We start from the raw sequence: 25,395 nt of genomic DNA, 5'->3' as shown, positions 1-25,395 counted from the left end.
AGTCATCTGTCTTTCCACACATCTCATTTTCCCGAGATAAGTACATTCCACACTTATTTTTCACGGTCATATTGATTTAGATAAACAATAACCGAGAAAGTATAGGCATAGCAGTGGAGAGGAAGATGGTAACGAAGGAATACAGAGAAGGCATTAATAAGTGTTTTGTTGCTTTCTATATACTGATTAACATACTGATAACAGGGATCTGCATTTCATCTTTTAAGCATAAATTCAGTTACATGGGGAGATAGAAACGTATAATTCTTGTTTACTTGCCACTCCAGCAACATCGCGTAAAACTGAGGGACTACATCCTCCGAGAGGATCGACTGTTGCTGTACACTAGAGAAAGCTTCCATCGGTAGAAAAGTAAAAGAGAATTAGGGGAGCGTAAATCCATTACAGCTACTGAATAAGCCACGAAGTGAACGGCTTTTGTATCCGAGCGGAGTGTGACTTTTCTTGGCAAGAATTATTCATCCACATAAGTGGTTCTGTTGTTGCTAGGCTCGTTTGTTACGGGCGCAGAAGCTGATGAGAAGACGCACTTTAAAGCGCAATCGCTGGACGCGCGCAAACTTGCCTGCCAGCAATCACATCACTAATCCCATTTCGCACACTTCATCAGCCGGTACGAGAGTGTCCAATCAACTGCTGAATTTAAAACTCCTCTCTATTTGGGATTAAGTCCCTGTGAACGAGCATAATTGGGCAAGTAACCGGAGAACTCTGTCAGAATGAATAGGAAACGTCATCTAATGAAACATGGATTGACTGCTCTTAACGGGCGGGCACTCACTGTTCATTTAAGACTTACTTTACAGTACTTAAATTTTGCTCTTGCCGCGGATGAATTACAATCACTGAAACACTATGTATATAAAATAAACAGAAGTTTCTGGGTTAGCAGTTCAACGCTATTATAGCCCTGAGCCGTCTTTGGTTTCATGGCTAAACTCCAAGACATTTTGCCGATAGATTGTACATCTCAGATCAGTTCGATGTTAGTGTTCATATTAGTAGCAGTGACAATTTAAATACTGACGAATTCTCAATAAATAATATATTTCTACCCGTAGTTTTCCTCTGGTGAACTGCATAGATTCTTTGCGTAATTCACACGAACCTTGATTTCTGGACAGTGACATACATAATTTTCTCAAAACCATGACCGTATCAGATTTTCAGTAAATAAACAGACAAAATAATTTCACATGAGGAATAAATTAGTTCCTTATATAGTCATTTCCACCATTAAGTTCAATGTGATTCGTACAAAAAAATTTACTTTTACTGTTCTTATTACGGCCACTAGTGTAAACCGGTATATCGCTGAAATATCACAACCAAAGTTCATATACGGCGAGCAAGTCAGTAATCAGGTATCTTCTACGGCTAACAATGTAATTTACTGCTTTACTGTCTACTATGTGGCGTAGCAGACGTACAAACAGAGATAAGGAAAAATTCTAATGCAAGTAAACTTAAACGTATAATTAGTATACTGTATGTCACCGATACCACATTGTAAAAACGGCGTAATGTAATGCACTGACATTAATTTTGAAACATAACAAATAAAAATATCTTTCATCGGATAAAGAGGTACTATTATTTCAGTAACTGACTGCTTTAGCCTGAATTTCTCTGCGCCAAACAATGATTTGCCTCACCCTTCAGCCTTTCAGGAGGTGAGCGGTTAGTACAACAATACGTTGGGTAGACTAACTGACGTTTCGGATTCTTCCTCAAGCTGAGTGGCTAAAGTGTGAACGAGTCTTGTGTTGCTTATCTGCTTGTGCATTATGTCATCTGTTCACACAAATGTGTAATTTAATTTGCATATAGTCAAACCTGTATAGTTCTGTACCTTAAATCAGTTAAGTGAGACTGCACTATATTTAAATTTGTTTCTTCCTTATAATCAACCTGTCACCTTCAGAAATGCATTTTGTATGTGAAAAACTATCTACAAGTACAATGGCTCCTACTACGACTATAGGTAAAACTTTCGTTTTCCGATAATTGAGTAGATTAATCAGTTCAAAGAAAGATTGTGACATTCCAACAGCAAACACATCAGACCATTGAAAGCACCATGGTGGTTCAGTTACCAATCGGTTTTATTACCACGTTTGGTTATACTCAAAATAAGAAGTACCTATTGATCTCTGTTTTACTTTGTGTCAGCATACGCTTTGTTTTTTGAGTGTTTAAGCCCCTTCCCCTCCCCTCCTCCCCCCCCCTCATCCTTTGTCCGTAAAGTCGTTAAACACACTCGCTTATGAATTCTGGAAAGTGAAGCGAGAGAACTGAATTGATAAATAAAACTATAGTCACTACATTCGAAGAATTTGGATACCACACAATAGTCTTTTATATTAACCGTAAGACTCACTCTGAGGTTATAGGTGACACTAGTCATCTTTACTATGGATAAAATAATATTTCTATTTCTTGTAAAAATCCAGAATTATATGACTTTTACCACACAGTGTTGTAGTTCTCTCACAACAATTTTTAGAGCGCTTGACGCAACATTTAAATCAATAATTAACAAAAACTACTGTTGGGGTCAGTTATGACCCCAGATAGATTATATGTAACATTCATAGAATGTATAGATTATCAACTATCAATCTCTTTCTTAGGTATTTTGAGTTGGTAACACTGAATTCAGGTGTTATTCAGGTGTTACTCAGAACTAACCTCAAACTGGAAGTTCGTTTGTTGTACGTTTGTTGCTGCAGTGTAATTTCAGCATGGATGGAATACGTTTTGCTCCTGGCTATAGTGTAGAACAAGCTATGGAAGACTTATTTCGTAGCAGTCGTGATTCAGAAGGTAGTGACGCCGAAGATGATGGAACAGAGACACAGGTAGACCAAAGTGATGAAATTTGTTTACATGAATTAGAAGAAAATGTTATTCTTGCTGAAAATGATGACAGTGGAGAAGATGAAAGTGCAGTCCTGGTAAGCAGGGGTCTGGATATGGCATGGAGTACAAAAGGACCATCAATTCGTAGATTTCCAATCCGCAACATACAACGATTTTCAGCAGGTATTCCTAGTACAGTTAGTGTTAGCTCATCTGTTGACTGTTTCAGGCAGTTTATTACTAATGAATTGCTGGATATAATAGTTCAGTTCACAAATCAACGAGGAAATGAATTGAAAGTGTCTGGAAAATTAGTTGACTGGCGTGATACAGACAGATGCGAGCTTCTTTCATTTTTAGGCTTGCTGGTTCTGTATGGCGTACAGAAGAGCCGGGGGAAACCTATTGACGAATTTTGGGACTCTGAATATGGCACTCCTCTGTTGCGTGCTACTATGTCGAGGAGGCGATATCAGGACATTCTGCGTTCACTTCGTTTTGACGACCGCATCACAAGACTTGAAAGGAAAGAGAGGACTGGAAATAAGGCTGAAGCTGTACAGGAAATATTTGATTTGTTTTCCGTGCAATGTCAAATAACATTTATACCTTCTAGCAACATTACTGTTGATGAACATCTTTGCGGATACAGAGGTCGGTGCAGTTTCAAGGTCTACATTCCTTCAAAGCTAGGAAAGTATGACATCAAGATATGGTGCGCAGTAGACTGTGAACATGGTTATCTGACAAATCTTCAAATGTACATTGGATGGAGTGGTGATGTGAGAGAAGTGAATCAAGGCAAGAGAGTGGTCTTAGATTTAATGCGTCATCTGACTGGCAGTGGTAGGAATATTACCACTGACAATTTTTTCACGAGCTATGACCTTGGCCAAGAATTTTAGAAAATGAAGTTGACACTTGTAGGTACTCTACGTTCTACAAGAAAAGAAGAGTTTTAGCCTTCGAAAACTAGGGAAGAATGCACTACCAGATTTGCATACAGTGGTAAAACCCTATTAGTTTCGTATGTTCCAAAAAGAAATAAGGCTGTGCTACTCCTGTCAACACAACATCAATCATCTGAAGTGCCCAAAGAAAACAACTTGAAACGAAAACCAGAAGTAGTGTTGTATTACAACTCAACAAAATCAGGTGTTGATACGCTAGATCAAATGAGCTCTTACTATTCTGTGAAAAAGGGTACAAAACGTTGGCCATTAGCAGTATTTTATGATCTTGTCGATCTAGCTGCACTCAGTGCTTACAGACTCTTCTGTGTTGCTGTTGAAAAAACAGAGAGACGTCTTTTTCTAATGAAGTTGGCCAAAGAAATGGCAATGCCCCAAGTTGAACGTCGTTTTAGTTTACCACAAGCAAGGAACAAGGATATTATTAGCAGTATCAAACGGTGTGGATTTGATGATCTGTTCGACAGTGGACATCCAAACGTAATACCCGACAATCAGAAGAGAAAGCGAGGCAGATGCTCCATTTGCCCCCGATCAAAGTACACAAAATACAGTTCAACGTGCAAAAAGTGTAACAAATTTGTTTGCAAGGAACATTCTGAAATAGTTACTACTTGCAAAATATGTGCAGATGACTATGGTACGGATTCCGGTTAGAATTATGTCTCCTGTTGAGTTGTTCATCACATTTTCTGTAAATTTGAAGCCATTGTGAAACATTTATGAGTGAAACAAATTATGACTTAGAGTAATATTGTAACTTCTGATATGTAATTACTCTGCCATATGTAATTTAATTCTACTATGTACATACCTGTTAAAAAAGCTGTGAAATGTGTCTAAATAATAAATAAAATGTAAACAAACAGTATTAAACGACAATACGTTGTTCTCTGAATGATTAGTACACACAGTCTATTATATATTGATTGGGGTCATGTATGACCCCAGATGGAGTACTAGGGAAATTTTAGCAGAGTACGTCCTAGGGTTAAGGGATTTTAAGACTGTCTGTGACCTTTTAGTCTTTGTTTGATTGTCAATACATCGTGTGCTCCTGGGAATATTTTCCACCACGCCATCAGGAATATCTTTGCCTGTAGGGAAATTAAAGAATCTACGTGTATATCCGAACTCTGTTTGCCAGTTCGCGCAATATGACAGAACAGCACGCGTACCACCATCGTTCCTCCCTTTCCTGATCCATTCGCAGATGGTGTGTGTTGAGAACGACTGTCAGTAAGACCCCGTTTGACCTCATAGTTCCCTGTTTTACCATTACGCCTATTTGGAAAGATGTGTATTGATGGGAGCAATATGTTGCCTGACCTCTTGAAAGGAAAACTCTCGGAATGTCAGCATTTCCGTGACACACAGCGTCTGCCATCTGGCACTAGTGTGGAATAGAATCAATGCTCTCTCTTTTACAAGGAGTTGCCATCACGATGCGCAATGCTCTCTTTGGGTCTTCTCTAGCTTCTCTAATAATCTTTCCTGACAAAAAACCTCATACACTGGGCAAATACATAAGGAGCTTTGAAAAAAGATTTCTTGACCTACTTTTCTCGTGTGTAAGCTACATATCTTTAGGATTCTTCTAATGATACTCAGTCTGACACCCACATTTCCTGCAAGTATTATTGTATAATTCTTGCAGATCTCATGTCTCTTGGATATTACACGTACCTTACTGTATCCAGTGATGGATTGCAAATTGTATAATCGACAAATAATGTGACTTATACGTTACATTTCTTCGTGTTATGTGTCAAGTGAAAGTTGCACATAGCTTTTCTCCATTACAGATGTTGCTGCATTTTGGTACAATTTTCCGACATAGCGCCTAGAACCGCACGGCCACTCCGGCCGGCGTTCATATCGTGAACACCTATGGTCCTTTAATAACCCATTGTGATACGCCTGAAGTTAATTTTACATCACATAATTTGGCTCTGTTAAGAAAGAAGTGCTAAGTTCTATTTTCTAGAAAGACCTGGATCCAATAAACAAGTCGGCCCGATATTCCTCACGCTCATACGAAATCTTTGGTGTAATAGTAGTTTCACAGAGTTACTTATTTCATTAGTTATTTTAAAAGAGTGCAAAATCTGATATGGCCACAGAGTAGCTTACGATACATTTCAAGTTTTCGGTAGTGGCGAATTATATATTCTAAGCAAGAAAAGTAAAACAAAAACAGACCAGAACATCATATCGTGGGAGGTAGATTCACTGCTCGTTCAAGATATTTCTCTCCTTGTATGTAGCCGTCCAACAAGGGGAATTGAAAGGGCGCCTCTTACCGCTATCAGCCTAAGAGCTTATTCGCCCTTTAAGGTTCCCTCACGGCTTAGGGCCACCTTTTGAGAGCTTCACACACCGTGTAATGGCATCCTACTGGTATGATCGCTACAGGGAATAAGGGCCTTTGTCTATTCTCTATATCATACGCTGCCGAACGAATCATCTTTCAAAGGGCGAAACTGAATATAGAATATGGAAGATTATAATTCAGATGTCTGTGAGAATTAACAATCAGGGACTCGAGAATATTATTTCAAGTTAGGTGTATTTTATTATTTCTCTGTATCTGCTAGAATATGAAAACACACAGATGTATCGCCGCATCTAAACAGCATTACATTTCTTATAACACTGTTCTTTCAGAACGCACTACATTGTCACTTTGATCGGTAATGTGATCTAGTCATGCGGAACTGACAAATGTCTAATGTGTACAGTAACTGTGGATTTTCTTCGTCTACTAGCATGCACCACTATCAACAGTGACGTCTCATGAATTCATGGTGTTGCATCCGTCTGTGTAACATGGTGGATGAACACTCTATGTTCGTAAGATTACACTGCACGGTCGTCGGTGTGATCGGAGATTAGTCGGATGTTAGTCTGAAGATTATCTGGCGAGCCCCATTAGCAGCAGTTCGCAGCGGCCAGATTTCTTCTGTGGAGATGACAACAGAGCGCGACGCGCCAAGTGCGGTCGATGATGACACTGTCGATACAGCACATAATTGTATCATTTCATCAATTACTTTATTAACGTATTATTTATGTTTGTGTCGCTTCCTACTGCGATAAAATTCGCTAACAGCGATTTCCTGCATTTTTAAATTACGCCACCTGAAAAAGTGTTATTAATTGAACGAATGCTGGTTACATTTACCATTTACGTTACATAACGACAGACGGTTACTCTTTTCCTGTGGTTGCCCTTAGTTATAGAAGACCACTGCCTGTCTCCGTTGAATATAGATCCTATTTCGTATTCTTGAACGATTTTTCACTCTGCAATGTAGTGTGCGCTGATTTGAAACTTGCTGGCGGGTTGAAAGTGTGATTCGAATTTGGGACCTTTGTCTTCCGCAGAAAAGTGCTCTACTGATTGAGCTGGCCATCGGTGGCTCGTGACACCACCTGCTTCCTATACTTCCGCCAGTACCTTATCTTCTACATTCCAAAAGTTACAGAAGTTATCCTGGAACTTCGAGCGACTAGCACTCCTGGCGGGACTAGCAAAACTTCGAAGAGTTTGTTCATTCTTAAGTACAGCACAAACAAAACCATATATCGGAAACGCTCTAATACGGCTACAATATTTATTGTAAACAAAAAAACAGTGCTAGATGCTGTGAAATATTTGTTGTCAGCCAGATCGCGGCTTCTGTGGCTTGTGACGTCAACGAAGCTATATCTTACTACTGCAATCTGTCTTTCTGTGGGAATTGCCTTTCATACAGCATTCAGTAACTGCGAAGAACAATTTTATTGAAGATTCAGTGCATGAAAATAAAATCCGGGGCATCTCACTAACTGCTGGCTATGTTGGCATGCAAATGATGTTTATAATGATTGACCAAATATGAGGGCTACAAACAAACAAAAACAAAGATCAATGCAAAATTCGGAAATAGAAAAGGGACAAAAATTAGATATTATGCATTTGATAAGGATAGTAGAAACTGAGATCCGATTTTATCTAGGGAAATTATGTTGAAAGTTACCGATGTCTTATTTAATTATAATATTTAACGTGTGATCTTCTAGGAGAGACTAGTTATCTGCATAGTAATGTTATGATCTTGTGTTTTGACTGCGGTATCTTAATTGCTTCGAATGATTTCTTATAATGTGAGAAAACAACTGAGTAACGCTCTTGTATCACATTTGGTGTGATTCCTTCTGGGAAACTATTCCGGACGAAACCTATTACGGCACTGCAAATAGGATGTGGATCTTACTCCCAACAAATGGTAGCAATGTCAGCAATATTTTCTAAAACTGAAACCAAAAGTGAAATCTTGACTCACACTGTGAGACTGATAGATGAAATGTAGCTAAAATCACAATGGTAAACTGACAATTACAAGCAATCTAAGGTTCAAAAACATTTGTGTTTTGTTCTAGTGATATTTGTTTATTTGTAACAGGTTTTCATTTTATTATGGCTTTATGAGAAATAAAGTGATTAGCATCCACAAGAGACGGTGGTGCTTAGGAAAACAAATATGACAAACAAAGAAACTATCATTGGAAACTAAATGTTTGGTCATTACATAATGTGAATTATGTCAGATAAAGTGCTCATCACTGACATTAAAATGTCAGTCTACAGTGTTAACATAAAATTTACATAATGGGTAGTTTAACATGGTTGGTGCAGAACATGAGTAATAAGAGCGCGATCATCGCCTACTGTCACGACCAAAGATTCTGTCGGTATTGTCAGTACCTTGGTTTGTAATGTTTGGTTTCCTAGGGATTAACATTTCTTGTGGACTCTAGTCAGTTCTGTCATGCATGAGGCGTAATAAACCGAAAACCAGTTCCAAATAAACAATTAGGAAAATCGTGGCGTTATGGCATACTTAATGTTTAACAATTTTTCTAAAATAGAGGAGCACAGGAAATACTTCTTAAAGGTATTAAAAAAATCGCCTTGTTGAGTATCCTAACGTAACTTACTTGAAAATCACACACAACTGTATGGAACGTATTTTTTATATTGTCTCAAAGAAGTGTCTGCATATTTCCAGTTCCCCACCAATTGAGCAAAATGGTATAAGGCAATTTTTTTGAAATTGTTGCATAAGCACTGAACTTAGCAGGAATATCAGTTAAAACTAAGACATAAAGATGTTTGATGAACAATGTAGACTAAGGAACTGGAATCTCCACAAATATGAGGTTTTCATGTCATTTAATGGCATATAATTACGAATTAACGGCTAATCTTGCGTTTAAATTCACCAGAAGTTATAAAAACACAACATGAAACGCGTAGGACGACGATTAACTTACGGGTCGAATTCCAAACCAAGTCAAAATTGGTGTAGCACTTTCCCCTCCATCCAGAGATATACACCACTGGCCATTAAAATTGCTACACCACGAAGATGACGTGCTACAGACGCGAAATTTAACCGAAATGAAGAAGATGCTGTGATATGCAAATGATTAGCTTTTCAGAGCATTCAGACAAGGCTGGCGCCGGTGGCGACACCTACAACGTGCTGACATGCAGAAAGTTTGCAACCGATTTCTCATACACAAACAGCAGTTGACCGGCGTTGCCTGGTGAAACGTTGTTGTGATGCCTCCTGTAAGGAGACGAAATGCGTACCATCACGTTTCCGACTTTGATAGAGGTAGGATTGTAGCCTACCGTGATTGCGGTTTATCGTATCGCGACATTGCTGCTCGCGTTGGTCGAGAGCCAATGACTGTTAGCCGCATATGGAATCGGTGGGCTCAGGAGGATAATGCGGAAGGCCATGCTTTATCCCAACGGCCTCGTATCACTAGCAGTCGAGATGACAGGCATCTTACCCACATGGCTGTAACGGATCGTGCAGTCACGTCTCGATCCCTGAGTCAACAGATGGGTACGTTTGCAAGACAACAACCATCTTCACGTTCAACGACGTTTGCAGCAGCATGGACTATCAGCTCGGAGACCACGGCTGCGGTTACCCTAGACGCTGCATCACAGACAGGAGCGTCTGCGATGGTGTACTCAAAGACGCACCTGGGTGCACGAATGAGAAAACGTCATTTTTTCGGATGTGTCCTGGTTCTGTTTACAGCATCATGATGGTCGCACCCGTGTTTGGCGACATCGCGGTGATCGGACATTGGAAGCGTGTATTCGTCATCGCCATGCTGGCGTATCACCCGGCGTGATGGTATGGGGTGCCATTGGTTACACTTCTCGGTCTCCTCTTGCTCGCATTGACGGCGCTTTGAACAGTGGACGTTACATTTCAGATGTGTGACGACCCGTGGCTCTACCCTTCATTCAGTCCCTGCGAAACCCTACATTTCAGCAGGATAATGGACGAGCGCATGTTGCAGGTCCTGTACGGGTCTTTCTGGATACAGAAAATGTTCGACTGCTGCCCTGGCCAGCACATTCTCCAGATGTCTCACCAATTGAAAACGTCTGGTCAATGGTGGCCGAGCATCTGGCTCGTCACAATACGCCAGTCACTACTCTTGATGAACTGTGGTATCGTGTTGAAGCTGCATGGGCAGCTGTGCCTGTACACGCCATCCAGGCTCTGTCTGACTCAATGCCCAGGCGTATCAAGGCCGTTATTACGGCGAGAAGAGCTTGTTCTGGATACTGATTTCTCAGGATCTATGCACCCAAATTGCGTGAAAATGTAACACATGTTAGCACTAGTATAATATATTTGTCCAATGAATACCCGTTTATCATCTGCATTTCTTCTTGGTGTAACAGTTTTAATGGCCAGTAGTGTACTTACATGTCAGCACAGTAGGTTTCAGCATTCCCCAGTCTGCCGGCCAGTGTGGCCGTGCGGTTCTGGGCGCTACAGTCTGGAGCCGAGCGACCGCTACGGTCGCAGGTTTGAATCCTGTGTGATGTCCTTAGGTTAGTTAGGTTGAATTAGTTCCAAGTTCTAGGCGACTGATGACCTCAGAAGTTAAGTCGCATAGTGCTCAGAGCCATTCCCCAGTCTAGAAAACATCACAATCCAGCTGTGCTCCGCCATCTTGTTCCGCCCCAAGTTCCCCTACTAGCAAAACAGAAACGAAGTTCTTTTCTCAGTCATAACTACGGAATTTCTGTACCGATGAGTGATGAAAAATACCACAAATATGATTCAAACAGCGTTATTTTGAGGCCAAACAGTCTCTCTGCTTACATCAGAACCTGAGTTATTACGTGGAAATTTAGGTTACGACGAACAGGTAACAAGTGGCGTTGTGTTTGTGCAGGTGGAGGAGGGCGTGCAGGAACTAGAGGCGGAGGTTGACAGCCGCGGCCTGGTGAGCAGCCGGCGGGAGATCAAGCTGGACGCCGAGCAGCGGCTCTTCTCGAACGGGAAGCGGCTGCGCCTGCGCTGTGACGCCGTCGTGGGCGACGTGAAGCGGCAGGCGCAGCGGTGGGCGGCGCTGGGCGGCGTCGGCTCGCAGCGCCTGCAGCAGGGCCCGCGCAGCGCCGGTCAGTACCCAGCGGACCGCGCCATCAGATAGCCAACCACTCTCCCGCCCTCGGGAGGGCGTTCCCCCAAACGTCTGCCCTAGTGTACCAAACGTAAGCACACGCGTGACTCCAGCAGGATTCGTGTGTTTATTATTGTCAACTCTATACCAAATTCTCTATATATAGACCTCGAACATCAAATATGCTTCAAAGTGATTACGCAGTGCCTATACTGAACATTGAAATTAATCTCCATTTATCGCAGCAGAGGCCCGCCGTATATGGCATTTTGGGCAATCGTCTTTGTTTCCTCGTAGACCACGTCTTTCAATTTCCCTACATGTGAGAGTCCAGACATGCCATGGGCGTTACGGGTATTCCCTGAAGACTTATGCGGCTATCTCGAAATGTTCTGTTAGGACTGGCGGGTCAACTGCTGGACTGTTGCCACGTGGACTGCCTTATGTCCAGCAGAACATCATCCCATAACTGAGCGAGCATGTCTGTTAGAAACAGTGCATACTCGTGATTATTTAGTCCCATCTGTAAAACAGAAACCAATAATGTACGGTTCATTAACAAACACATGTCGTAGCTTATCCACTTATCTCGGCAAGACTGAATTTTCAACGTATCAAAAGCGGGTATAACCTATGGTTTTGTATATGACGCTTTATTCAGATACCAGTTCTTGAAGAGAAACGTCGCATTACTGTGTGGTTTTCGTGGCGGTGAGTCAGAGAACGGTAACCTATTTACAAAGCTGTTGCCATGAAACTGCTGATGAAGCGAAATACTGTCATACTGACATTCAAGCTGCCGCGAAGTGACGTATGGATTTTGTGTTACAGCTGCTAAAAAGTTATTTTGTATGTCTATAAGTTTCTATTCCTTTTTGTTTACCTATTTCATTCTTTTTTTTAAATAATGACAGTTCGTGTGGGCTTGACACGATCTGGATATTTTTCAGTATATAACCACATGTTGCTCTAGCAGTTTGGCAAGACACGCCGTAAACGAAAACCATACCCACTTTTCTGTTGTCGGATCCACCCTAAAAGTCAGAATACTTCACGAGCAAGATGTCTGATCCCTACAACAGCACAGCACAGACGGATGCCCACAAAGAGCACACATAAACACACGGACCATTCCTGAGTTACGTGTGTTCTTAGATTTGGTACAGTAGCCTCTGATGGCGGGAGAGTGATTTTGTTTCACAACGTTCCATATTAATTGTCTTCGAGTGCTCTTTCAGATCTCGCAGAGAAAAGCGTACAGCTTCATTCAAAAAATTAGAGTCGCTGGCAAAAATCCGCATCTGTAAACGAGAAAAATTACTTGCATGCGTCAGAAAAGTTGACTCATTTTCCTCTGTAACTTAGCGAAATCTGCATTTCCATATATTTACCCATTTTGTATATATTTTGGGTGTGCATTTCACACAAATTATATCCAAAATACGATCAAAATAGTAAATATTAAATTAAATTCCACCAAAGCCACAACGTACCTCATTTACAATTCTACTAGTTTCGGAGGAAACCCCCCCCCCCCCCTCACAATTTGAGGAATTTTGCGTTGTAACCTGGAGGATTAATTCTAATGTTCATAATTAAAGCTACCACTAAGAATCACAGTACTGATCAGCTGAAGACTGTGTAGAGTTTACTGACACAGTTCACAATACTTTTCGTGGATCACTATGGTTCTGGCTCCACTCTAAATATAAACTGCTTGGACGAAGGCTACGGTATTCTTTATAACGGTAATATTTTGGCTCCGTTCTCGATTTTATTTAGATGTTGTAGCTTCCATCTGGTATCATATCTGGGGATGGCTGTTATTAAATGAAATAATTTGTGACCATAGTTTGGAAATAAAAGCTAATAACAGCAATTAACTTCATGATAACTAGTCCTGTATTACATCGCTACACTGGGGGTTCTGGGTTAGCGTCCATCATAAGACAAATCGTACAGACATTTCTCCTCGGAAACGCTGCGTCTGATCATTCTCGAGTAAATCTGCGGTCTAGGCAAACAGATAGCAAGGAAAAGCCGGGAACCGCTGGAAAATTGAGAAATAGAAGTTCAGAATCTGAAACATCATCATGGACAGTAATCATTATCGTTTAAGAGAGCTCTCAAAACTGAACATTTTGTATCGAATAAGTTTGTGTTTTGCACGTATGTGTGATATCAAATACGTTTATAAAACTAACTATTCGAACAAAGCTAAAGGGAAATAAAATCCACTTTTTGGGGTACTGGATCTGATTTTTAATGTTTCAGTCAGAAAATACATTCTCTTACACCTCTAACTTTGAATATACTTTATTTCTAGTGTTAACACTTACATCAAATTATTACAAAGTATCGCATTTTTCTCGTTCTGGTCAAAAGTGCCTTCCACCTTGTTCTAAAACAAGACTATATCTGGCTATCGTGATAGAAATGTTATTGGCTGTCATCCACCACGCTATGGATTAGAAGAAACTTAATGTAAAATGCACCCTAGCCGAAAAAGTAACCACTTTGTTAGTGGAAAATCTTCTAGCAACCCTGTCAGTGGAGGTTGGAGAAACTCAGACTACCGTACACTATTTAAAAGTTCATCAAATATTTCGGTCGGATAACTTTATCATGAATGGGTCAGGAATTGCTGTAGTTGCTCCAGAAATGCTACTTACGTTGCTTACGTTACCGTTGAGGGTTCTCTTTTGACCAATATTGAGCACTGTGGGTATTTCACTTGCCATTAGATCTGTAAGTGTCACAATTATGAGGATCGCTTGTTCCTGATTTTCGTTTACAAACGAGTTGCAGAAGGCGGTTATTGACGAAATCATCTTCTCTTAATGACTAAACATGGCCGTGATAATCATCTATATAACAAATAACATGCAGAATTCTCTTGACGCTGCTACTTCTCAGTTCTGAATCCCATACCATTCTTTATTTTGAGCCGAAAGTTATTGTAGTGACAATACCTGCGGTTCTATTGTCTCTATGATGCGTTCTGACTTTGTTACGATTATGATTCAGCTGGACCTAGCCACTATTGCAACCTGTGCCCAGCGTAGACTAGTTTGATACCATTCTGCACAAACCAGGTCTGCTTGATCGTAATGATGGTGACATCCCACCAGCTTCGACTTGATGGTGTGGGCCATAGCGAGGTAGATATTCTTCTTGATATCACCGAAATCTCCCAAAATTTAAAAGAAATGGGACAATAAATGTTAAGTTTTGAGAGCTCTTTACAACGATGTTGATTTTCTCCCGAGTTCCTATTCAAAATGACAGTCCGTCTCAACCAGGTATTTTGTAACATAATAGGAGCAACTATTGTCGTTGAGTGCATAATTGCAAAAGACCTAAGTGATATTATCAGATTGTAAACTGGTAACGTCAGACTACAGTATGCCAATGAAATATCATGTAATGTCCTGAGGTAGAGTAGCTGATGCTTCTCTCTTTTAATTACGCAAAAAGTGACCAGAAATTACGGCACTGAAGTTTGGAGAAATATAACTTTATCAACGTTTATTTGAATTTTGCTTATTGTAGGTCCATCCACAACGTCTTAGCACATACGAGGGTTGCCCAGAAAGTAATGCACCGATTTTTTTTCTCACCTGAAAACAATGATACGAATGCGAAACGTTGCGAAACGTTGATACGAATACGAAACATTGCGTATGTACTATTTGAAGTCTCCTGGGTAAGCGCGCCAAGCTTCTGGAGAACTGTTTCAAAATGACGTCTGTAGGTGATGTGCGTTACAAGCCATGTGCCGTCCTTGAATTTCTCACTGCAGCGAAAGAAACTGTTTGGAATTTTCTCAAACGCTTGAACAAAGTCTATGGGGCATCTGCTTTCGACAGAAGTACAGTTTGTCACTGGACACGGAGGGTGACGTCATCAGAATGCTTCACGATTTGCAGCGTACAGGGAGACCATCCTAGGCTGTCACACCTGGCACACCTAACCTAGCCCGCTCGAACTTCCGCTTGTTTGGGCCATTAAATGATTCCACTTGTGGAAGACATTTTGAGGAAGATGGCGAGATGATTCACTCACTGAAGCACTGGCTCCGCCACCAGCACGAGGATCCTTGTTTCGTACTGAAGGAATGCCATAGAACGGGATGGAGATTACATGGAAAAATAGGGTGTGTAGATTAAACACCGTTATTTCGCGTGTGAAATTCTCATAATGTACAATGACGAATTCTTGAAGAAAAAATGCGGTGAATTACTTTCTGGGCAACATTCGTAGTTTAAAGAGCATGAAATAAAGTTTGTAGTCTTACCTAATAGAAATAAACCTAACTCAACATCTCTAGATCACCGCAGTACTTATGAAGGAACATCTGCATTCCACTGATACGTAACTTAATATATGCGGTTCTTAATCGCTATTTGCAAACACGTTAAAGACGTTTCGAGGTCAAACATTGGACCAGTCCGCAAAGCGATTCGGTTTCTGGGTGGTGAACTATGAGGTAAAGTACAATTTTCTGAAAACCAGGAAATCATATGTCTGTTAGGTCGTACATACGGACAGTGAAATATCTATCGTATGTTTGAATATACCTGTATTAATAAAAATTTCTAGGTGCTAGCGGGGAATTAATTTTGATGTTTAAATGTTTAGAATTATGATCCACTTTTGCCATGAAATAATTTCAGAATTTTGCTCAATATCCAAGTGAGTTCAAAATTCGTTCTTGGTACTGCGCTGAAACAAACTGCTGGATAAAAACTTATCCCGGTATCCCGGATACCCTGACTTCCCACATCTGTTTCCCTGATATGAACTCTGGTAACACATGCGGTAAGAACTGAATATCAAACAAATAATTTATAGTTACGTTCCGAAGCTAAGTTCCAGCCTTTTGCAGAAGTTTCCTAGGAAAGTTCGTGTTCCAAATTACACAGATACAGGACGAGTATTTAGAATCTTACAAATACATTTCTCATACAGCGTTGCTCCGCAATGGGAACAAAATACGTAGAAACTATGTGTGGCATTTAAGACACTAGTAAACTAAGTGATCGATCATAGTGTACTAGACGCCCTGTCAAAGGTGAAGTAATTCCTGAAGATTACGAATAAATTTTTTGTGAAGTGGGAGTTGGCGCTCTATTACAACTCAGATATGCACGATGACGGTGTTCACATTAGGCGTTTTGGGGACATCGACACCGATTAGCATTAATCGTAATGCTTCTCGAATCACCGTAGCATTGAGCACTGATCTAGCCGTCTGATGCGAAAGGATATCCATATGGAAATCACTGTGTCTGGTAGAGAGCTCTCAAACCACGATAGGATGGAGAGAGTCCTGACACAGTGGTCGGCAACGGTATGTGTAAACAATACAGACTGGCCAAGGCCACGCTATATGTGAAGGGAACTGGAAACTTTGTTTTGATGTGTCTTGCGAGATTGGTTGGGCTTGTGGTATTTTAATTTTCAACTTGTGCGCGTTTTGCAAGGATGACTATTTTATACGCCATGAGGGATCATTGCTTTGTAAGTAAGGTAATGGAAAAGCCGACACTTCTTTTTACCGTTGGATATATTTTTCTCACTAAAATATTTGCTATTCAACTGCATTAATGGGTATCTGACGTAGTTTTATTTTTGCAACTGACCATTTTCTATGTTTATTACCTGGATCTTGCGAGATTCTGGTTTACGACTAGGCTTGCTCTCGATGACGCTTTTAACTCCGTACTGTCCTAGTCTTGTTGATCCATAATTCGAATAAATGTCATTCCATGACTGTTGCTTATGATGATGTTTTTCAGTGCACATTTAACTCATTTTTACGATTTGAAGATGCTTCTTAAAAGCAGCCGAAACTAGCCCTCATGCTTTAGTTGTATGATATAAGGTACGGTCTAAGCAGTAAAAGCTCTTTTATATTGAAAACGTTTTATTCAGTAAATTGAATGTCTGAGATTTATCGACTGGCTGATGCCAGGTTTACGTCAGTTTTCGCACATGGATCGAAATTTGAAGCTCATGAAGGTATGGAAAATAACAATCGAGGCAACTGTTAATTAATGTTCTAACAATTTAAAAATACATATTTCATCAGTATGAATAAGAACAATCTGAAAGATGAAACACCGTATTAGGAATGATTTGCCCAGATTTGGATTAACTGCGGCTGCGATGGAATATTAGTCTCGCTGTCAGTACAAGTTTCTCCAGACGACCTCGAATGGCTGCTATTGTTGCTGCACTGGAACCCGTCTTGGTTCCTAGCACAACGCCTGAGTCTAGTCAAGTCGTTCACCGCTAATTACGCAACCCTGAATTATGCAGAGCGTAGCGCCTAAGGATCTCGCTCTGAGGTGGAATCGTTCGTTGAAAGTAGTTTGTGGTAATTTTAAATAATTACTTACTGTTCCATGGATTGTGAGGTAACGCATCAAAAACGCTTTTTGTCAGTAGTGTCGTTCAAGACATGAAAAGAAAGGCCAAACTTAGAAAGTATGCGTTTAGCTTCCAACTGCAGGGTTACTTCGGTGCACACTGACAACATCATGGTAGTTTCAATAAAGCGAAAAGAATTCTGAAAGGTCAACAAAGCAACGCGAAAATTCCGAAAGTTGTATTCCTTGATTATAATGGTTCCAGAGCTCAATTGAGAAAAGTACGTGTGTACAAAATTGTAATTCTGAGAAAAACGGTTTTTCTTAGGGTAACACGAAATGCACATCGTTTAATTTGTACAAAAAATATTTCTCTTTTTAAGAGTTCTAGAACTCGTCGTTGCTGTAAGACTTATTTATATCGAACTGTATCAATACACGGAAAAAAATTTCCACACCAGAATGTTAGGTTTTGTTGGCTTGTATTTAACGATATTATTTTGTAATTATCCTATTATCTGAAATTCGGATGAGCTCTAACATGGAAAGTAAGCGTTTCCGGACACATGTCCACGTAACATCTTTTCTTTCTTTGTGTGTGAGGAATGTTTCCTGAAAGTTTGTCCGTACCTTTTTGTAACACCCTGTATATATATATATATATATATATATATATATATATATATATATATATATATATATATATATATATATCTGAATGTCATTAGGAAGTTCCTCCTCTCATTACTCACATACATTCCGTATGTCATTACAGTTAAGTAGCTCTGTTCAAACGCATATAACATACGATTTCATCGTCCTTTCATGGGGTGAGCCGTAATTCTTAGTTCAAACACTAAAGATATCAAAAAATATTTCGGTTTTAAACAGACCACTTTGTTTTACCGACGTTTCCTTTTTTTATGGCTAGGAGCTAGAGTGGCCATCAAAATGTCGATACGAAGCAATATAACGTCAAATGTTTAGCTAAGATGACATTACCGTAGACATAATGTCAAAATATCCGTAAAGACCATGTAAAACCGGTTGCGTACACAGTTGCATGTAATAGTAGTTGTAGTTCCATATACTCCTCATTCGGTGAGCTAAGCCTGTATTCACAGTGACAGTGGAGCGAATATGCGGGTAGAACTAGTTGCGCCATGATCAATTTCAGTTATTTCAAACGATGTAAATTAATATTAGAATGGCCTGTGACAACACAGTAACGACATAGGTCACCAGCATCGCTCCGGAATGAAAAGCGGAATTGAGTAGTACACTGCATCAGTATGCAGATCAATTCCCACGTGTTCAAACCTGAACGCCGGCCTTTGCACATAATTCAAAAACTTAGCTGCTCACAATGCAAAGCCAACAAATAAAATTATCTTGGAAAGAACAACAGAATAATGAATTCCGTAGCTTTCGGAAGACTTTAAGGTAGGTGTATATTTATATGATTGTAGCATTTGTTCTTGCCTCTTTTTAATTTTATACAACATTGTCCTATCAATTAATGTTATCTCATGTAGGCACAAGACATCATGGCTGACAGCATAATGGAATGTAGACTACAACCCGCTGTTCATCAGTCATATCTAAAGCCCATACTGCACTGTAAAAGAATTTTGTCAAGTATTTTTTTATGAAAGGCGTTTCATAGAATCTTTGAGGTGTTCTGGGGTTGTTTTATCGTATCTCTTGTAAAGGTTCGAGCGTGGTGCTAACATTTATAAAAGCTATTTCAAAGAACTTTTACAGCGTAATACGGACCTAGTATAAACGGCAGGACATAACGGCTCGTACGCTGCGAGAAGACACATTAGACTTCAGTTCATTTCAATACAAATTTCACGTAAATCGACCTCATTCTTGCCCTTCCTTAGAGTTCTGAACAGAGAAGCATCATAAAGAAACCTACTCTCCACACTAGAAGAGGGACAGTATAACATGCCTTAATTAGTATATCGCTAGTCTTCGACACAATATATCCAACTCAATATCTTTATCAACTCAAACTCGTCATTTTGGTTAGGAATAAAGTTTCTTGTAAGATTTGCTTGTATGAAATTGTTATGTGGCGTCTCGTGGTAATGTACGTTCTTCTGTGCTGCTTACATAGGGCCAAGACATAAAGACGAGAAGGTCTTATGCCATACACGTACCTGGTGTTGCCATTCTACTTAGAATACGATAGATGTGAACTTCAACACTTTCAAAAGTTATTTCGAGCTTATGAGCACAATGGAGACCTGATTATTCTGCTCTACCCTTGAGGTAACACATATTTCGCTTGAGTTCCTTGTAGCATTACGAATGGAAGTAAGATAACGGCTAACGGTCTTCGTTGAATGATCCCATGTCAGTGTCTCGAACGTATACCACAAAATCATAAAAACGCTTGACGTTTTCCTCAATATCATTGCCCCAGAACTGTTCTGCAAGATTGATCGTGTTTGAAATTCCGTGAAAAAACGACAGAAAGTAAACTACTGTTTTTTTAATGTCTCTGAAATTTGACTGTAGAAAATTTTGTTTGTACGTTGTCACTCATTCCATGAAAGGAGATATTTAAAAGAAAACTAGCACAATGAATGTCACATCTCTTTTGTCTCAAAAGGTGACTTTACTTAGGAGTTCTACTTCACTTTGAGGAATCACCAAAATTGAGCATGCAGAACATTTTGGCAGAACTGTTATCGTGCTGTTATATAATAAACGGATAACATTGCTCTAAGACAGACGACAACATTCCTGACATACATAAATTCGATTCATGATACGCCAGTAACAGATTATTGGCCCCTAAGGAGATAAAATCTGCTGTCAGTAAATCTTGATAATTGTCAAAATTTTGCCATACTGAGTTTCGAATTCAGACTTCGTGCTTATCACGTGTAACCTCACCTATCATTCTACCTGAGCACACTTGCAGGTCTGAATTCCATTACCAGTCATGATTTGCACCAGCAGATATCCGGAATCATCAATGACATTGAAATCTGACGTTAGGACACGAGGAAAACTCAGATCGCCTAGTGGTTAAAAGGACCTCGCACGAAATCTAACTGAAGTACCGTGATAACACAAATTATCGTTTGTCACTGCATATTCATTACATCGGCGGTTCAGAGTATTTCATACCCACAGATCCACTGAATCCATTCCAGTGTATTTAATCAACCTCAAACCTATAAATGTCGCTGCACGGAAGATGGATTTGTAAGCGGCCTTGAAAACGTAAACACGCATGAATCTTAGAAAGCTAAACTACTGGTGAGGAATTCTTCTTTCCATTTCTGCTTGAAATTCGCCAAATAATCTCAAGCTTCACTTCAATCTTAAGGACCAAGGACAAGCAATTGTCTATTGGATATTCACGTATGTTCTGCATGAATAAACAGCAGTTAAAACCCTATAGGAATTTACGTATGACATACGTATTTATAACGCGCGGCTAGACACACGAACCAGTGATTACTTTGGAGTCTGGCAGAGTCACTTTCGTAAGGCAACGTAAAATTTCGGACGTATATCTCTGAGATCCCTCACTACAAGCCATGTGCCACTAAGTGTCTTGCCACAGCTTCTGTTATGACTGTAGCTGTGCACATAAATTTCAGGACTTCTTTAATGCCGTCTATAACTCTCTAAGAGTCGACAAAGTTCCAGTCTACCACATAAGTAATTAATTACGCGCTTACGGAATACTAAACTGGGTATATCATTAGACCTATGACTCTGCTAATAGAACGTGACACACCGCTCTCATCGTACCTCACCCAAGTGTTCTAGTACTATTACCGTTCAGTATATATGGTACCCAGGAAGTTTAATTATTATATGTTATCCCATAGTGTGCAGCTTCCTGGAAGAAATAGTTAAGGAAGCAAAGAAGAAAGAAAGTGCCTGCAGTTATTTTCGTAGGAAATTAGGCGCTTTGACACCCTCTTTCCCCTAAGAACCACTGACCTTTTCTTAGTGCAATGGCTTGCGTGCATCAAAGATAAAAATACCGGTACCGTGGCACCCATATCTCAGGGATGTCTGTAGAGATGTCAGAATAATGTACTGTTTTAGAAGTAGGGTACCAACATTTTCAGAAGCTGCAGGGGCCACACTTAATATAATTTACTGATATGGTATTATAACGTTAGTGCAAAATGTCTCGCAATGTTAGTATTGTGAGATGTGGTCACTTGAAATGTGTTATGCAATGATTAGTTGGGAGTCACTTCGATAAAACTATTAAAACTGAAGTACAAGCAAACGATCGTAATACATTTGCACAGTCACGACATTATGGAGAATGAATTCCTGCATACATGGGCTCACATAGTAACATTGCTTACAACTTTGTAGTGATGGACATAATTCCATTCAGGTTACACGACATGTTAGGAACTAGCATGTAAAAAGAAATTGAAGATGTTACCTTTGCTGTAAGTGCAGGCTCATTGTGAACATAGAAATTATATTTTCTAGGTGGAAAGCGTTTCTCTTGTTGCAGGGGCGGGATCGAAAACCCGGAGTGTGATTTTTGGATTCTGTCTCAGGCACTTTTTGGCAGTTGCCTGTCTGTTTACCAGTCTCTGCTAACGCAAAAACTATAATTACACAGGTCAGACACGATAACACACAGAACAACGTTTACGCGATTCACAGAGAGATGATGTACACAACTTTGCACTCTTAAGTCAAATGACAACCGTGACAACAAGGAAGCCAAACCAACAATTGAGATATAAACTGGAAAATTAGCTGATAGCCAATGGTTGATTCCCCCGTAGGCTGGATAAGATGTTGTTGTTGTTGTTGTTGTGGTCTTCAGTCCTGAGACTGGTTTGATGCAGCTCTCCATGCTACTCTATCCTGTGCAAGCTTCTTCATCTCCCAGTATCTACTGCAACCTACATCCTTCTGAATCTGCTTAGTGTATTCATCTCTTGGTCTCCCCCTACGATTTTTACCCTCCACACTGCCCTCCAATGCTAAATTTGTGATCCCTTGATGCCTCAAAACATGTCCTACCAACCGATCCCTTCTTCTAGTCAAGTTGTGCCACAAACTTCTCTTCTCCCCAATCCTATTCAATACCTCCTCATTAGTTACGTGATCTACCCACCTTATCTTCAGCACTCTTCTGTAGCACCACATTTCGAAAGCTTCTATTCTCTTCTTGTCCAAATTAGTTATCGTCCATGTTTCACTTCCATACATGGCTACACTCCATACAAATACTTTCAGAAACGACTTTCTGACACTTAAATCTATACTCGATGTTAACAAATTCCTCTTCTTGAGAAACGCTTTCCTTGCCACTGCCAGTCTACATTTTATATCCTCTCTACTTCGACCATCATCGGTTATTTTACTCCCTAAATAGCAACACTCCTTTACTACTTTAAGTGTCTCATTTCCTAATCTAATTCCCTCAGCATCACCCGACTTAATTTGACTACATTCCATTATCCTCGTTTTGCTTTTGTTGATGTTCATCGTATATCCTCCTTTCAAGACACTGTCCATTCCGTTCAACTGCTCTTCCAAGTCCTTTGCTGTCTCTGACAGAATTACAATGTCATCGGCGAACCTCAAAGTTTTTACTTCTTCTCCATGAATTTTAATACCTACTCCAAATTTTTCTTTTGTTTCCTTTACTGCTTGCTCAATATACAGATTGAATAACATCGGGGAGAGGCTACAACCCTGTCTTACTCCTTTCCCAACCACTGCTTCCCTTTCATGCCCCTCGACTCTTATAACTGCCATCTGGTTTCTGTACAAACTGTAAATAGCCTTTCGCTCCCTGTATTTTACCCCTGCCACCTTCAGAATTTGAAAGAGAGTATTCCAGTTAACATTGTCAAAAGCTTTCTCTAAGTCTACAAATGCTAGAAACGTAGGTTTGCCTTTTCTTAATCTTTCTTCTAAGATAAGTCGTAAGGTCAGTATTGCCTCACGTGTTCCAACATTTCTACGGAATCCAAACTGATCTTCCCCGAGGTCGGCTTCTACCAGTTTTTCCATTCGTCTGTAAAGAATTCGCTTTAGTATTTTGCAGCTGTGACTTATTAAACTGATAGTTCGGTAATTTTCACATCTGTCAACACCTGCTTTCTTTGGGATTGGAATTATTATATTCTTCTTGAAGTCTGAGGGTATTTCGCCTGTCTCGTACATCGTGCTCACCAGATGGTAGAGTTTTTTCATGACTGGCTCTCCCGAGGCCATCAGTAGCTCAAATGGAATGTTGTCTACTCCCGGGGCCTTGTTTCGACTCAGGTCTTTCAGTGCTCTATCAAACTCTTCACGCAGTATCTTATCTCCCATTTCGTCTTCATCTACATCCTCTTCCATTTCCATAATATTGTCCTCAAGTACATCGCCCTTGTATAAACCCTCTATATACTCCTTCCACCTTTCTGCCTTCCCTTCTTTGCTTAGAACTGGGTTGCCATCTGAGCTCTTGATATTCATACAAGTGGTTCTCTTCTCTCCAAAGGTCTCTTTAATTTTCCTGTAGGCAGTATCTATCTTACCCCTAGTGAGACAAGCCTCTACATCCTTACATTTGTCCTCTAGCCATCCCTGCTTAGCCATTTTACACTTCCTGTCGATCTCATTTTTGAGACGTTTGTATTCCTTTTTGCCTGCTTCATTTACTGCATTTTTATATTTTCTCCTTTCATCAATTAAATTCAATATTTCTTCTGTTATCCAAGGATTTCTATTAGCCCTCGTCTTTTTACCTACTTGATCCTCTGCTGCCTTCACTACTTCATCCCTCAGAGCTACCCATTCTTCTTCTCCTGTATTTATTTCCCCCATTCCTGTCAATTGTTCCCTTATGCTCTCCCTGAAACTCTCTACAACCTCTGGTTCTTTCAGTTTATCCAGGTCCCATCTCCTTAAATTCCCACCTTTTTGCAGTTTCTTCAGTTTCAATCTGCAGTTCATAACCAATAGATTGTGGTCAGAATCCACATCTGCCCCAGGAAATGTCTTACAATTTAAAACCTGGTTCCTAAATCTCTGTCTTACCATTATATAATCTATCTGATACCTTTTAGTATCTCCAGGATTCTTCCAGGTATACAACCTTCTTTTATGATTCTTGAACCAAGTGTTGGCTATGATTAAGTTATGCTCTGTGCAAAATTCTACAAGGCGGCTTCCTCTTTCATTCCTTCCCCCCAATCCATATTCACCTACTATGTTTCCTTCTCTCCCTTTTCCTACTGACGAATTCCAGTCACCCATGACTATTAAATTTTCGTCTCCCTTCACTACCTGAATAATTTCTTTTATCTCGTCATACATTTCATCTATTTCTTCAGCATCTGCAGAGGTAGTTGGCATATAAACTTGTACTACTGTAGTAGGCATGGGCTTTGTGTCTATCTTGGCCACAATAATGCGTTTACTATGCTGTTTGTAGTAGCTAACCCGCACTCCTATTTTTTTTATTCATTATTAAACCTACTCCTGCATTACCCCTATTTGATTTTGTATTTATAACCCTGTAATCACCTGACCAAAAGTCTTGTTCCTCCTGCCACCCAACTTCACTAATTCCCACTATATCTACCTTTAACCTATCCATTTCCCTTTTTAAATTTTCTAACCTAACTGCCCGGTTAAGGGATCTGACATTCCACGCTCCGATCCGT

The 25,395-nt window shown here is 40.0% G+C and overlaps 1 protein-coding gene across 1 annotated transcript in view; it reads left to right on the top strand.

Moving 5' to 3' along the window:
- LOC126184493 (uncharacterized) overlaps positions 1-25,395 on the top strand; it is a 474,522-nt gene that overhangs the window by 163,794 nt on the left and 285,333 nt on the right. The window contains exon 4 of the mRNA XM_049926885.1: positions 11,118-11,343. Within this exon, the coding sequence (XP_049782842.1) occupies positions 11,118-11,343 (226 nt within the window). The remainder of the gene's footprint in view (positions 1-11,117; positions 11,344-25,395) is intronic.

Source organism: Schistocerca cancellata, chromosome 4 (genome assembly GCF_023864275.1).
Source record: "Schistocerca cancellata isolate TAMUIC-IGC-003103 chromosome 4, iqSchCanc2.1, whole genome shotgun sequence".
NCBI classification, from domain to species: Eukaryota; Metazoa; Arthropoda; class Insecta; order Orthoptera; family Acrididae; genus Schistocerca; species Schistocerca cancellata.
The sequence above is the reverse complement of the archived record's forward strand: the minus strand, read 5'-3'. Positions and strand labels throughout refer to the sequence as shown.